The sequence below is a fragment of the Protopterus annectens genome, chromosome 1.part0, assembly GCF_019279795.1.
Source record: "Protopterus annectens isolate FY-2018-M chromosome 1.part0, PAN1.0, whole genome shotgun sequence".
Lineage (NCBI taxonomy): Eukaryota > Metazoa > Chordata > Ceratodontiformes > Protopteridae > Protopterus > Protopterus annectens.
The window spans coordinates 606,428,120-606,442,484 of record NC_056725.1 but is presented as its reverse complement, the minus strand read 5'-3'; the positions used below and the strand labels follow the sequence as shown (position 1 = coordinate 606,442,484).

The 14,365-nt window shown below is 39.9% G+C and overlaps 1 protein-coding gene across 1 annotated transcript in view; it reads left to right on the top strand.

The window, feature by feature from the left end:
• Window positions 1-14,365, top strand: part of HHAT (hedgehog acyltransferase) — a 3,149,942-nt gene that overhangs the window by 368,547 nt on the left and 2,767,030 nt on the right. The window contains exon 3 of the mRNA XM_044061752.1: window positions 6,168-6,235. Within this exon, the coding sequence (XP_043917687.1) occupies window positions 6,168-6,235 (68 nt within the window). The remainder of the gene's footprint in view (window positions 1-6,167; window positions 6,236-14,365) is intronic.

Genomic DNA, 14,365 nt, shown 5'->3' with positions numbered 1-14,365 from the left:
AGGTAGGTATAATATATATTTTAACTAAAAAAATAAATTGTACTGTATAGCATATTGATAGTCTGTGCTGATCATAATTTGTTATTGTTTGAAAACTTTTAATTCTGACCCATTACCTTACTTTGAAATGAAGTGCATTTAAGATTGTTCTCATATGATAAGGTGATTGTGATTGTAGTCTGTGTTGCATACTCTGAACTTTAGTTGTATTGTGGTAATTTAGTATCCATCTTCACAGTTTTCCTCACTTTCTTTGGGAAAATGATACATCTGTTTATGGTATTTAAAGTATAAGTTGATTCAGAACCAAATAGAATTGCAGTAGGATGAAAAAAATAAGCTGAAGAGGTGTGATAAATTGTACTGATCTTAGCAACTTCTCAACCATTAAAACTGAATGAATGCTAGTAAGGTGATGGACTCGGCAGGTTGACCATACACCTTCATCTTCCATCACCTTCTGTAGTACCTTAATCACTTTTGTATGCTTATAGAACATTAGCTTATATAGATTATCTTTATATTCTGGAAAATAGTCACAGTATTAAATTTTATAATGTTTAATTATTAAATGTGGTACTGTCTGCATCTTGAATAAAGTCTGAGGACAAATGTCGTTATATAAAAGACAAAAAGGAGCTACAGCCACCACAAATATTACTTTAATAGGCAAAGCTTTCAAGTACAACAGGCTCTTCTTAAGTACAAATCAACAAATCGTACTGAACACACACACACACACACACACACACACACACACACATATATATATATATATATATATATATATATAGTCAACAGCATTAATCAATTAAATTAGTCAATTACATTAATTTCATCTAATTAGACATACTTAAAATACAAACCCCAGAATAAATAGAACACATACATAAAAACAAATAAATTCATACAAAGTATAACATAATCACTAAAACCCAACTACTAAAAAGAGAAATCATGTTTTCATTTTTAATACAGGTTTCGCACTATTATTAACATTTAAACCTGGTTCACTATCAGCTCTAAAATAATTAAGCCACTTATATTCAGTAACCTCAGTTAATTTGGTTATATTTCAGGTCTATATTATAACAGCGAATGCTTAAAATAGCGAACACTGTATAATCAACCCTAAATAAATCGAAACGGCAAAATGCCAAACACGTGGATCAGCGATATTCCCCCCCCCCAGGGTTACCGAAGATACTTAAGGACTCTGTGAAACCCCCATTTAGATCTATTGTTGCGGGTGGTGGGTGGCTGAGAGAGCCCTCTTCAATTATTGTTGAAAAACAACAAAGGCCAGTCCTTCATACCTCTAGTATAGTACTACAAGACTCTAAGCAGATTTTAGGCAACTTGTATGATCATGTACGTACCACCATCATACCTAAGGATTGTTTGATGGTTACAATGGATGTTAGATCATTGTTCACTATCATTCCCAATAGGGAAGGCATTGAGTATGTTAGTAATTACTTACACCAATATGGTAGGTATGACAGCAAGATGGTGGATTTAATTTGTCTTTTGAAAATAATGCCTTCTTTTTTGATGGTGTTCATTACCTACAAACCTCTGGCGTAGCTATGGGCACTTCATGTGCCAGTAGCTATGACACTATGGTTATGGCTGAGTGGGAGAATGTTTGTTTTAGGGGCACATGATTTTTCTGGTTTTGTGAGCTTTTATAATAGGTTTGTGGATGATGTATATATGTTGTGGACAGGTAGTGAAGATGACTTGCATTGTTTTCTAGGTTACCTACATAGCACCACATCCTTTTTGAGGTTCCTTAACTATTCTGCTACTGAAATAGAGTTCCTGATGTGAAGGTTGTTAGATTGCCAGATATGTCCTTTGACACTCAGTTATTTAGGAAAGAATGTTTTAGAAACTCCTTTCTACATAGAACGAGCATACATTCCCCCATTTGTGTTCTGTAATGTTGTTAAAGGTCAAGGGGATGTGGGCGTCAAGACTGAATGCACAGGATGTGGGGTTCAATAAAGAGCTGGCCACTTTGAGATACTGCTTTGAAGAGAAAATATAAGAAGAGGGAGATTAATCAAGGACTGGAACTTAGTATTATCCTTAGATCTGACAGGGGGACACCATATTTTTCCCATGATCATAGTACTGAGCATCCATATACTTTAACTGGAGTACCTAAGCGTTTTAGTCTCCCTATACAATATAGCAGCAATGTACATGATGTAATAGGGGTTATTACAAAAAATTGGCCAGTCCTCCTCACTGATGAGAGGATTAGAAGTATAGTACGAGAGGAACCAGCTTTTACTTTTAAGAACCAGAAAAATCTGAAGAGACTGCTCTGTTATCCTGACAGGGTAAGGAATGGGGACAGGACTGACAATAGAGTTATTACTATCCCCTGTGGATGGTGTAGCTATTGTACTTATAGAGACCAGCAATATTTTCATCAATCTTGATACTGGTCAGAGGTTTTACTTTAAAGTATCAGCAGATTGTATCACCAAGGATGTGATCTATCTAGCCCATTGTGTAGAATGTTCTTCATTCTACATAGGGAAGAACAACTGTAGGTTTAGAGAACGCATTCAGGAACACATATTCTATCAACATTGGGTATGTTTCTAATGCATTAGCTAAGCATGTAATGGAGAGGGGAGAGTGACATCACTTAATTTTGTGTGATAGATAGGGTTTACGAAACATTGAAGCTAGGGGACGTGAGGAATCGGACTGAATCTGTGGAGCTTGAATGGATCGTTAGGATGCAGGCACATAAAGGGTTAGGTTTGAATGAACATGTTTCACTTAAGCCTGTTTTGAAAACATGCAGACTTTTTAGATAACCTACGTAGTGCTTTGCTATATATTATATACGTATATATGCTCTGTATTTTTAAATTTATATAGTGCTATTCGTACCATGTTAATTGCTTCAGTATAGTTTTATATGTCATGTTTCTTTATCTCATTCTGCGAGTGAGGTAGGTGTGTCAATTTGATGTAATATGATTGGCTAACTTGATAGTATTTATATGGCTTCATTTTATACAATGGTTGATCTGATGAAGCGAAGTAGTAATTTTCGTTAAAGCACTTATCCTTTTATTTTGATGTAATAAATATGTTTGTTTTTATCTGCCTGTTTCCTTCTACATGTTTTTCTGTGTGCACCAGTTTTTGGATTGTATTTTCTTGTTGTCGTGGACTGCACCCAGATTTGCCCAGTTTCATGGAGTTGTTGTTTGATTTAATCACCATGAAATCCACATCTCGCCCACACCCCCTGCAAAGGTAACCACCATGAAAAACTTCTCTAAAGCTGACTTTGGGCTCCTAAAAAGAGATGCATGACTGCTGAATCATACACCAATATACTGTACGAACACGTACATAAATGTACGGAACTAGCCATACCCAACAGAACCAAGATGCTGTCCTCCAAAAAAAGGAAGCCAATCTGGTGGTCCCTTGCCATTAATAAACTCTGCAACAGAAGGAAGAAACTGTTGTAGAAAAAGGTGAAGTCCCAAGACTGGAAAAACTCCCTTATTAGCCTCAACAAAAAGTTGAGATCCCATATCAAAACCTTTAAAGCCAGCTATGAAGGCAGAATTGCGGCAGACACTAAAAACAACCACAAAGCCTTCTATAGTTGTATCAGAAGTCTCCATGGCAATACCCAGGTTTGCTCTTAGTTTACTGCACAGTGGTACCTCCTATACTGAGCAAACAGTTGCCAACATACTGACCGACAGATTCATTGCCAACTTTACCCCCCCCCCCAGTGACCAATCACAATACCAGAGGAATGCCAGGCACCCAGCATTACTGCAGCACAGGTTAAAGCTGCATTGTCCAAGGCCATGAATACAGCTTCCATGGGACTCGACAATATCCCTGGATGTGTTCTACATGAACTACAAAGTGAACTGGCACCACATCTGTGTGCCCTGTTCAATCACAGCCTCACCTCAGGCTTTGTCCCTACCGAATGGTGCACTGCTGCAGTCATCCCTCTCCATAAAGGGGGAGCGACTACAGACCCTGGGAATTCTCGCCCCATTAGCCTGATGAGTCTGATATGTAAGGCTATGGAGTGCATCATCATGGACCTAATTAACAAGGATATAGGGAATCTCCAAACTCTAGATTCCACACAGTTTGGTTTTGTGAAAGGTAGATCATGCCTGCTCAACCTGGTTGACTTCTTTGAGTCAAGTCACCAGAGCTGTGGATGAGGCCAAGGCAGTTCATACAGTCTACCTCACTCTGGCCAAGGCCTTTGATACTATTCCCCAGTCATTGATAAACTCACCAAACTAGGCATCAACCCTTATGTCACTAGGTGGGTTGCAAATTGGCTCACTGAACCCACAGTGTGAAAGTAGCGGACTCCAAGTCAGATTGCTGACCAGTCACAAGTGGAATCCCACAGGGATCAGTCCTGGGTCCTCCTCCTGGTTGGCATCTACTTCTAGGCCAACACAAAGGGACTCTGGCTAACCAAGTTTGCAGACGACTGCAAGCTGGGACCCATTATTAACTCCCCAAATGATGTAGACATTCTACAGAAAGGCCTCACTGAGACCAGTGACTGTTGTCAAAACCATGGCCTTAAGCTTAATGCCAAAAAATGCATTGTCATCCCCTTTGGGAAAAACTCAGTTCCCACTAATTACCACATTGATGGGAGCCCACTGAACACTGAAGGCGTTATAAGAGATCTGGAGAGACAGGTTGACGTCAACTTCTCCTTCGTCCACCACATTGCCACTGTGGTCAGAAACTTCTAATATGAGGCACATCTCATTACCAAGGGTTTTGCATCCAGGAAGAAAGAGGTCATCATCTCTCTCTACTCTTCCCTCATTAGGCCAATCATAGAGTATAATGCCCTATTTGGCATGTACCTCACTAGACACATGCAACAGCTAGAAAGCACACAAAAGTACCTCATGAAGAGGATCCTAGGCCATAAATATATGTCCTACACAGACAGACTCAAAAAAACTCCAGCTATTCTCTGTGTCATATTGTCTACTAAGAGGCGATCTCTGCTTGATTTACGAAGCCATGTCTGACCCAGGTCTGTTAGAAATGCTACATCTAAAGAAATCCTAATCCCTCCACACCACACACACTCCAGAGACCTCAACATCATTACCATAATCAGCAGAACATGCTGGAGGGACAGGCTCATAACCCAGAGTCTGTCCATGGTCTGGAACATGTCAAGCAGAGCACCTCACTGGCCTTCTTCAAGAAAAATCGTGATGGGTGGATGGGAAATAGAAAGTTCATCTCGGGATCACTATAGTGGCTGTACTTGACAGAGACACTGGGAACTATCGTCTGGCGGCATGATGCCAGGGCACTTCTATGGGCTAGGCTTGTAAAGGCTCCAGAGCCATTAGCCTAGTACACACACCTGTGAACCGATAAGTGGATTAATTGTTTTAGAGCTGACTGTCAACCAGATTTAAATGGTAATACTTTAAAAACCTGTATTAAAATTGAAACATAATTTCTTTTTTTAGTAGTTAGGTTTTAGTGATTATGCTGTACTATATATGCGTTTGTGTTTTTATGAATGGGTTTTATTCTGGGGTTTTTATTTTCAATAATTCTTATTAGATGATATTAATTTATGTAACTGACTAATTTATTGATCAATGCTGGTGACTATGTATATGTGCTGAGTATGAGTTGCATTTGTTGATTTGTACTGAAGAAGAGCGTGTTGTGCTTGAAAGGTTTAGCTATTAAAGTAGTATTTGGTGGTTGTAGTTCCTTTTTTGCTTTTTATATACTTTGGACGGTTTTGTTAGGCACTCATTTAGTGGATTAAGCTTTAATAATTCTTTTGGGCAGATATTATTATTTTCGGGGAAGATCGGTTTCTCCATGAAACTATTAAGAAACAGAAATATTTTTGAAAGTCTAAATAATTCACAGGAAAACTACTTTTATGGATTATGTTGATTTACAGAACATCAAATTAGGGTTCTTGCTATAGCTTGTATGACATTGACTTTGTCTTCCCTGGTTTGAAATAATGTATATGTAAATTTTTTTCCTGTTTCTTGTACTTCATTTTATTTCTGTGTAATATATATATATATATCTATATATATCTATAAAATATAAATACTTTTTTTTTTTTTGCACAGCCTATGAAAGGGCTCTTCACAGCAAAGGTGAATTAGAAGATGGCTTTACATTTTGGGGCTACAAGAAGGTAAGTTTGTTTTGTTATAATGTGACCTTATTTAAGGCTTTGGTACTCCAGCTGGAATGCATGTGTTATGTTCAGTGAAAACTGATCAGTACTCACTTGATTTAAATGACAAAATAGGACATGTCTAGGTGTACACATTGGTGGTGTAATCAAAATGCTTATACATGTTCCTTTTCACTTCACTTTACCTTTTGTCACTGAATCATTTTCATTTGCATTATTTTGAACACTTAGGGGGTAAAGTGAGCTTAGTTGTCATGTTTCTTGCTGTTATTCACTGGGGATGGCTCTTTGAATTAACTGTCATTTATCTACTAAAGATATACTTTTCTCTATTTACCTTGTGCACATCCACATCTGTGCAACTTTTGTAATTGCATTAGCTGCTACTGTATTTATTGATCCCAGTGAAAGTGAAACAACTACCTGTGCCATCTAATGCTATTTAGTGATGTTAGTAGAATGAAGCTAGGCTGGGCCTTAGTATACATGCCATATGTTCTTTTAAGCTCAATTACAGAATACCACAGGACTGTACTTTGCGGCCCTTACTAGTCACAGATTGTTTGATTCCTTTTGTAGAAATTTTAAAGGAAAGGGAATTAGAAGACAACAACTATGTTGTCCAATGGATTCTTTACAGATACTGCAAGAAAACCTCTAGCCACCACCTTCTTATTGCCAATGGCCTTATACGCCCTCCTATCCTAACAAACTGAAATGATACTCAAAGAAAGAAACTTGCCTCCTGTTACAATAAAATAGCTAAAGCAATCTCCCTCATTGGACCCATCATTGTCATAGCTTAAAGCAATTAAACTAGCTTGAACTATACAACTACCTAACATATTCATAGCTAACTACAGCACACAAACTTGTTCATCATCCAGAAAAATTATCTGTACTACATAACTTATTACTGACCTACTCACCAGCAAGGGACCTCCACTCTAGTAACAAATTCGTATTATTTACAAATAAGTCAAATAGTGTTGCAGGAGACTCGCTTTACTTCCAGTATGTTGCTAAACTCTGCAATAGTATCCCCACACAAATAAAACCGTCCAACAAACTCAATAGTTTTAAACCACTGCTTAAACAGTTAACCAATCCTGGTTCTGCACATGCTCATTTCAAGGTTAAAACCTCTCACTGAAATGACAAAACAATTTTTATACATAACTCGGGCCTGTACTATGTTGTACATGGGCTTTCTCTTTAGTAACTTCCATATCTGTAAAATCTTACAATGTATACATGTAACTAGAAATGTAACTATCTCTGTGTTTAACTGGAACTTAGTATAATGCAATGTAAGCAAATAGAGCTTTTCTCCCTGGGCCTCCGCTGAAAATGGGTATTACCCAGTCGGACTTTCCCAGTAAACAAAGACAAATAAATAAATGTTGATGTCAGCCAAATCTGTTGTCCTTCCCAGAAGAAGAGTTGCAAGTATTTATTCATTAAGTGATGACCTTAAAGTCGTACATACTTGTCTGACTTGAAAATTGTTTAAAATCGAAGTCCACTAAGATGGAGGCCTTGGCAGTACATGCAGCCTTGGGAGATTCTTCTGCTGTACCATAATGCATTTATATCGTGGGGAAGTGACAGCCTTGAATTTGTTAATAAAGCTGGAATCCTGGTATTACTGTTGATTCATTGCTAATATTTCAGGACCAGGTGTCAGCTGTAGCTGAATCTTATTTTCATCTGAAAAATATCCTCAGAATCAAGGATTTAATACATCAGGCTGGTCTCTAGGTTGCTGCTGTTCTTGCCATGTTCTCTCCCACATTAGATTGCTACAGTGCTCTTTACCTGGGATTAACTAGCACTGACCTTCATTGTTTTCAGGTGGTGCAGTACTCTGTAGCTAGGCTACATAATGATACGTTCCCTTACCAGCAAATTACACCTGCTTTAAGCAGCCTTCATTAGCTTCCTATTCATTATAGGATAATTTACAAGATTCTAGTATTTATCTGTTCTTTCCTGACCTTAGTCCTTGCTGCCTGAAGGAGTTTATTATAATCTGTTGAATTCAGGCTCACATACATTTTTTTCTGTCAAGCTTCTAATTTGTGGAATCTGTTCCCTTGGTGGCACAGAGAATGCCCTTCATCGTCCATCTTTAAGCAGGCAATAAAGAGTTAATTGTTTGAAATGACATTTAAGAGCATGGGTTGATTATCTGTTTTATCTATAGGTATAATTTGGTTTATTCTTGTTTATCAAATTATTATTACCAGCATTTCATATAAAAATGCTTACATAAACTTGAATTTTGTTTAAGGTGCTGCTTTCTGTAAGTGGAAACTCTCTTGCTGCAGCATCTTCCAATGTATAATAAGGTGCGCCATCCAGGAAAGCAGAGTAAGGAAGTTCTTCAAGATGTTTTATTGTAACCAGTTTTATGTATTCAAGCCCAAATTTGTATAAAAGTGAATTCACAGTAATGATCTCAACAAAAAAGTGCTAAAGAACGTTCATTCTGTGATGCTGTGTCTGGTATCCAGCTGCTATCACATACACTGTCCTTATTAATTCTTAAAGAATTGGGCTTTAGACTACTGATTCTTTTTAAGATGCTGGCTAGTTCGCAGACTTCTAAATGTTCTGTTAAGTTTTATAAGTTCATAGGTGGATGCTAGGCCAGCTGCCCTTAAGGGCCATTTTAAGCTTAGACAATAACACAGTCAGAATCAAACCCTGTACCTTGTGTCTATGAGGTGAAGACCTTAACCATTATTAGGATAGTGTATTTCTTTGCTGTTGGCATTATTCTTCAGTATTTGTAATGTTTCCATTTTGACTAGTATTACTTTTGGGAGTGCTTTTTTATGTGTTCTGGTTTTAGTGCAATATTAATTAAAATGTGTGGCCTGCTTTTAAAAAGTTCATATGCAGGCACAAAATCCCCTTGCAAAACAAGCACTTATGTGTAAGTATGTCTGGGGAAGCCCACATTAAGGAGGCATGTGGAATTTATTGGGGGTTCAATCCATCTGCCCTTGCAGATAGGTAGAGCAGGCTAAAGCCTGAAAAGTGGAAGGCTGCTACTATTAATCAAGATGCTGCTGCTTTTTTATCTTTTAGGATATCCCCCTTCCCCATGTATCTGAACAGGCTTCTGCTCCTAAGAGAAAGGTAGCTGCTCATCAGAATTTCTCCAAACCCATACTGCAAAGAAATGTAAGACTGCAGAGCCCCTTCCCTGTCATGTAGCACAGGTAGATGTGGTTATGTCAAACAAATCTCCACCCACCCTCATTTTTATTGAACCTTTGCTCCATTTCCCTTTATCTCACTCCTCCAGGTCTGTTAGGTCCTGTGGATCTAGACTGCAACAAGCTGTGCAAGGCATTTCTGAGTGTGCATCATACATGGTTTCGGGCCTCATCCCCTGTTAACATCGGGGCGAGAGAGGTGCCATCATTTTCTTTTTCTTTTTTTTTTTTTTTGCATTCCAGTCGGGTACTGTTCCCCATGATGCCTTCTGTTAACCTGCCTTTATCAAGGTTTATGTCAGTAGACCCATAAAAGGTTTGCTTTTCTTCAGACTTTTAGAGCAGAACTCCAGACTTTGATTATATGTCTGTGCCATAATGTTGTCAATGCTGAGATTCCTGATTATTGACACCTGGAGTACCAGACTATCTTTAAATACTCGTACCTAATGTTTACACCTCAGGATTAAGTTTGGTTCTTGTTTAGCTCGGAGCCAACTGTTCTGTCCCCATGGTTGGCTTTTCCTGTCTCTGCATTGATCCCTTATGTCAACCTCACTGACATTAGAGTCATTGAGCTGGGGGTCATCACTGAGCGTTTGTCTTCTGGAGTGAGGGTGAGCTCCTTACTTCTGACTTCATTGTTTTCTTGGTTTCACTGTCACTCTATGAGGTAGAGCTCGTTAAAAGGCAAGCTTAAAATCTGGGCATCACCTTCCTCTAAACTAAGTAACCCTACAGTACATGTGGCATACAGTGGTTCATAAGGACTGCATGAATAGCTGGATCTTGCATTGGTGTCTGCTGGTACTCCTGGCTGCAGCTCATAAAATTTGCCAGAGCTGTAAGTTGACCTTCTTAAACCTTCATTTAGACTTTTGTTTTGGCCTGAAGAAGACTAACATCTTAAAGGCATGAAAGAAACAGGGCAGTCACTAGTTGCACTGGGAGTGAAATCAAATCTGCAGTATTTCCTTACCAAGATGAAGAGGAAGCCATGCTGGAATTGTTTCCATTACACCTCTCAGACCCAATAACATCATGTAGGTGATAATTTTCATTTTCCCCTTAATGTGTCCCAGCAGGGATATGAACCTAAAGCTAGAGAGTGCATTCAATCCCAGGGTCGATTACAGCAATCCTAATTCCTTGCCTGACTGCCTACCAGCAGAGGCAGCCAGGGAAGTTCTTCCCCCAAATTTAAGACTCAAAGGAAAGACCAAAAAGGGAGATAACCAGAAGATATTCAGTCCCCATTCCTCTTTGCACCTTGTGTTGTTTTCCTTCATTTGCTGGATATCTCGCTCCCATCAGAAAAACCTGGCAAGGAAGAGGGTGCTGAAGCTACTCAACAAAAGTGCCATCCAAAAGGTTTTGCTGCACCAGGGAGGACTAGGTTATAATTCCAAGTTCTTTTTATTGCCCAGAAAAACTAGGCATACAAAGCCATTCCTGGACCTCAGTGGCCTAAATGCATGCATCTGTAAAGACTGCTGTTGAAGGTCTTGTTACTGTCTTTCTTCTTTTGTTTATTCGAAGGAGATGAGATATCTTTCATTTACTTCCAGATAAAGATTGCAAATGTGTGTGGGAGAGTTTCGCATTTTCAAATAAGGAGTTAGTCACTATTAGTCCAGGACTCTTCTGCTTGGGTTCAACTCTTCCCCTGATGTTCACCAGGTAAATGTCAGTAGTTGTGACATGAGACTGCAGGGATGCAGGGAATTCTCCTTCCTGGACAGCAGGCCTAGATGCCTCAGCCTCAGATGGTATCATCTAGGAAATCTCCTAGGCTGTTCTTTAGGTTACAGTGAGCTTCACAAAGTCCCATCTCCCCCAGTTTAGGTTTTGACCTTTCATGGCTGTTCCACCCAGTACCAGGATGTTTGGGAATTTTTTCCCCAAGACTTCCAGTTCTGGATCATGTAGTCTCTTTGCTTCTTTCATCCTCAGTTCTGACTTTAGAAGTGTGCCTGAAAATCCTGAGATTGATGGAAGAATTGACCTTCATGAATATCCTTCATATGGATGACTGTTGCAGTAGTTATAAACTGTCTCCGTTGCTTAAGCTTATTAGCTGTTGGAAAGACTCTGTTTTGGGAGTTATCCACTGATCCTCTGTTTTCTGAAAGGTCTATTGATGTTTTTGCTGAGAAGAAACACAGGCGAATAGACCCGTTATACAAAGTGTTTTTTAACCAATTTTAGATTATAATGTACAAAATAAGATTACATTTTAATTTTGAATTTTGATCAGATCAAATATTTCAGCTTCTTCTGCTACAGTACTGATGCTATACCATTGGTACACAGGCCTGTGAAGCAGCCATTTGTTTGATATCCAGGACCAAGGCAACGTATAAGTTCTTTGCCATTGCATGCTTCTCTGGCATTAGGGAAGTCCTTACATCAGCCTGTCCTCAAGCTGTCTTCCAAGAGTGGTTCAGGCTGGCATAAGACTTCATGGCCTTTATTCAGATCCTGCAACCAAGGTAATGCCAGCCTTCTGTGTTGGGTATTCACCCCTCAGAAGAAGAAAATGGAACCATCTCTCAGAGGAATGGCAGTCCTCTGATTCATATGAAGAAGCTGTGCTATACACTTGTGGATATCTTCACCTTTAGGTTGTGAATCTGATGCCGAGGACACCTTGTGCTTTACTTTACCCCCAGAGGCATTTCTTTTTGTCTAGAATAAAGGATTAATTTAAATGGGAGTTCATGGAGGGAAAAGATGCATAGACAAGAAACAGTGACTTTCTGAGCATGGATACTCCTAGGCCACTGGCATTCCCTGCAGTTTTACATGCCGTGAGAGTCATACTTCAGTAATCTTTGGGCCTAAAGTGAAAAACAGTGACCAGAAGGGAACAAGATGGAAAGACCTTTTCTTCTGTCTACCCCCAAGAGATCTTTTTCTAAGAACCAGAAATGGGTAAGAAGCTATAGTTCCAGAAATTCCAAGAGTTCTATCTTGATACTACTGGAGGTAGAACCCCCAGAGATGGGGGGGGGGGTAGTTCTAATAATGCACACATAAGGCAGAAGTGGGCCACAAAACCAAGGCTTCCTTTCACCGAGGGGTCTTATCAGCACTCTTGAAGATTGCCAGACTGCCGTTCTCTGGACTAAACCACGGTTCAGACCTGTTGTTGGGGGAGGGGTTGCTTATCCCTGCAACAACCATGAGTGCAGAGAATAATAACTAGAGGCAATTACGTTTCCTCTCTTTGCCTTCCACTAAATTCAAAAAGATTCCCAAACATTCCACCCTCTCAAAGACCAGCAGCATTCAAAGAAATACAAAAACTGCTAAAGAACCGAGTCATCTAAGCAGTCCCACCAGATGAGGTGGGATCCAGAACTTACTCTAGATTCTTTAGTGCCAAAAAAGAAATGGGACCTCAGGCTAATTTCTCACCACAGTCACCTCAACCAATATGTCAAACAGTTAATGTTCCAGGTGCTCAGTCCATTCTCCCATAACTGAGAGTGAATGATTGGATGTGTTGCACAAACTGCGTACTACCATATCAAGATGGGCAGGTGATCCAGCAGGTTTCTCCCCTTCTAAGTGGGAATCAGTCAATTCCAATTCAGTGCCCAGCCCTTTGGCTGCACCACAGCACCCCTAGGTGGTTCACCAAATACATTGCTGTGGTAGCAGCATACCTCAAACTGCAACAGATCCAGGTGTTCCCATATATGGACAACTGGCTGATTTCCTCCACTACCAGGAATCTTCTTATCCAAGCAAGAAACTCCTTGCTCCAAATTTGTTTGATGTTGAGCATCACAGTAAACCCAGACAAGTCCATATTCCATCCTGTACAAGTGATAGAGTTCATACGAGCATACCTGGACCCAGTTCATCATACAGTGAAACTTCCACAGAGCCAGGTTATCCACTCTTCACAATCATGCTCAAGTCTTTCTCTCATCCCCAAAAACAATAGTGAGAGTGGTTCTTCATTTGCTGGGTTCAATGGCTGCATCCATCACTTTGATCCATCTGTCCAGGTACCATACACGTGTACTCCAGTGGACCCTAACAGTGGTCTGTCATATGCTAACCAACATCTTTCCAAGTATGTCTAATTTACATTTCCAGGACTCTCATTTGCTGGTGGCTTAAATCCCCTATGGTAATGCCTGGTCACCATTTTGTTTTTCCTCAACCCACCATGGATGATTCCCAGTTGGGGTGGGAGGCATGACAGTGTAAAGACAGATCAAGGCACATGGTTCCTTTCTGAGTTCATTCTCCATATCAATATTCCAGAGTTGAGGGCAGTTTGTCTAGTGTTGCAGGCCTTCCAGGAGTACCTTCCTCAAGGATTGATATCTATCCAGCTGACAACATGTTAGTAGTCTGGTACATCAACAAGCAAAGGGAAACCTGCACTTACCCAATGTGCCGCAAAGTCATGAGGGGTTTGTCAGTGGTTGATATCTTCTAATTGCATTCTTCTAGCAATGCATATTCTGTGGAAGTCCAGTGTTCTAACAGACAGCTTAAGCAGATCTGTCCTCCTGCCTCATGAATGGTCCCTCAGTCACATTTTCTGCTGTTTGAGCCAACCATACTGCAACCTTTTTGCTACTCTCCACAACACCAAATGGAGCAGATCCCCCCCCCCCCAAGGGGAGTCACCCAGGGTGACTTTGATTCATGCTTCTCCCCCTAGTCTCCTTTATGCCTTTCCTACAACTCCTCCCATCCCAAAATTTCTTTAGAAAGCTATAGAGAGGAAGGTCCTAGTGATTCTCATTGCACCCTTTTGATGTTGATAAATAGGTTTCCTCACTTATGGCCTCATCTGAAATACCCTGCGTGGGTGCTGGATCGCAACCCAGATTTCATTTCTCGCCCATCTGGCCTGCTTCTCCTGGACATTCAA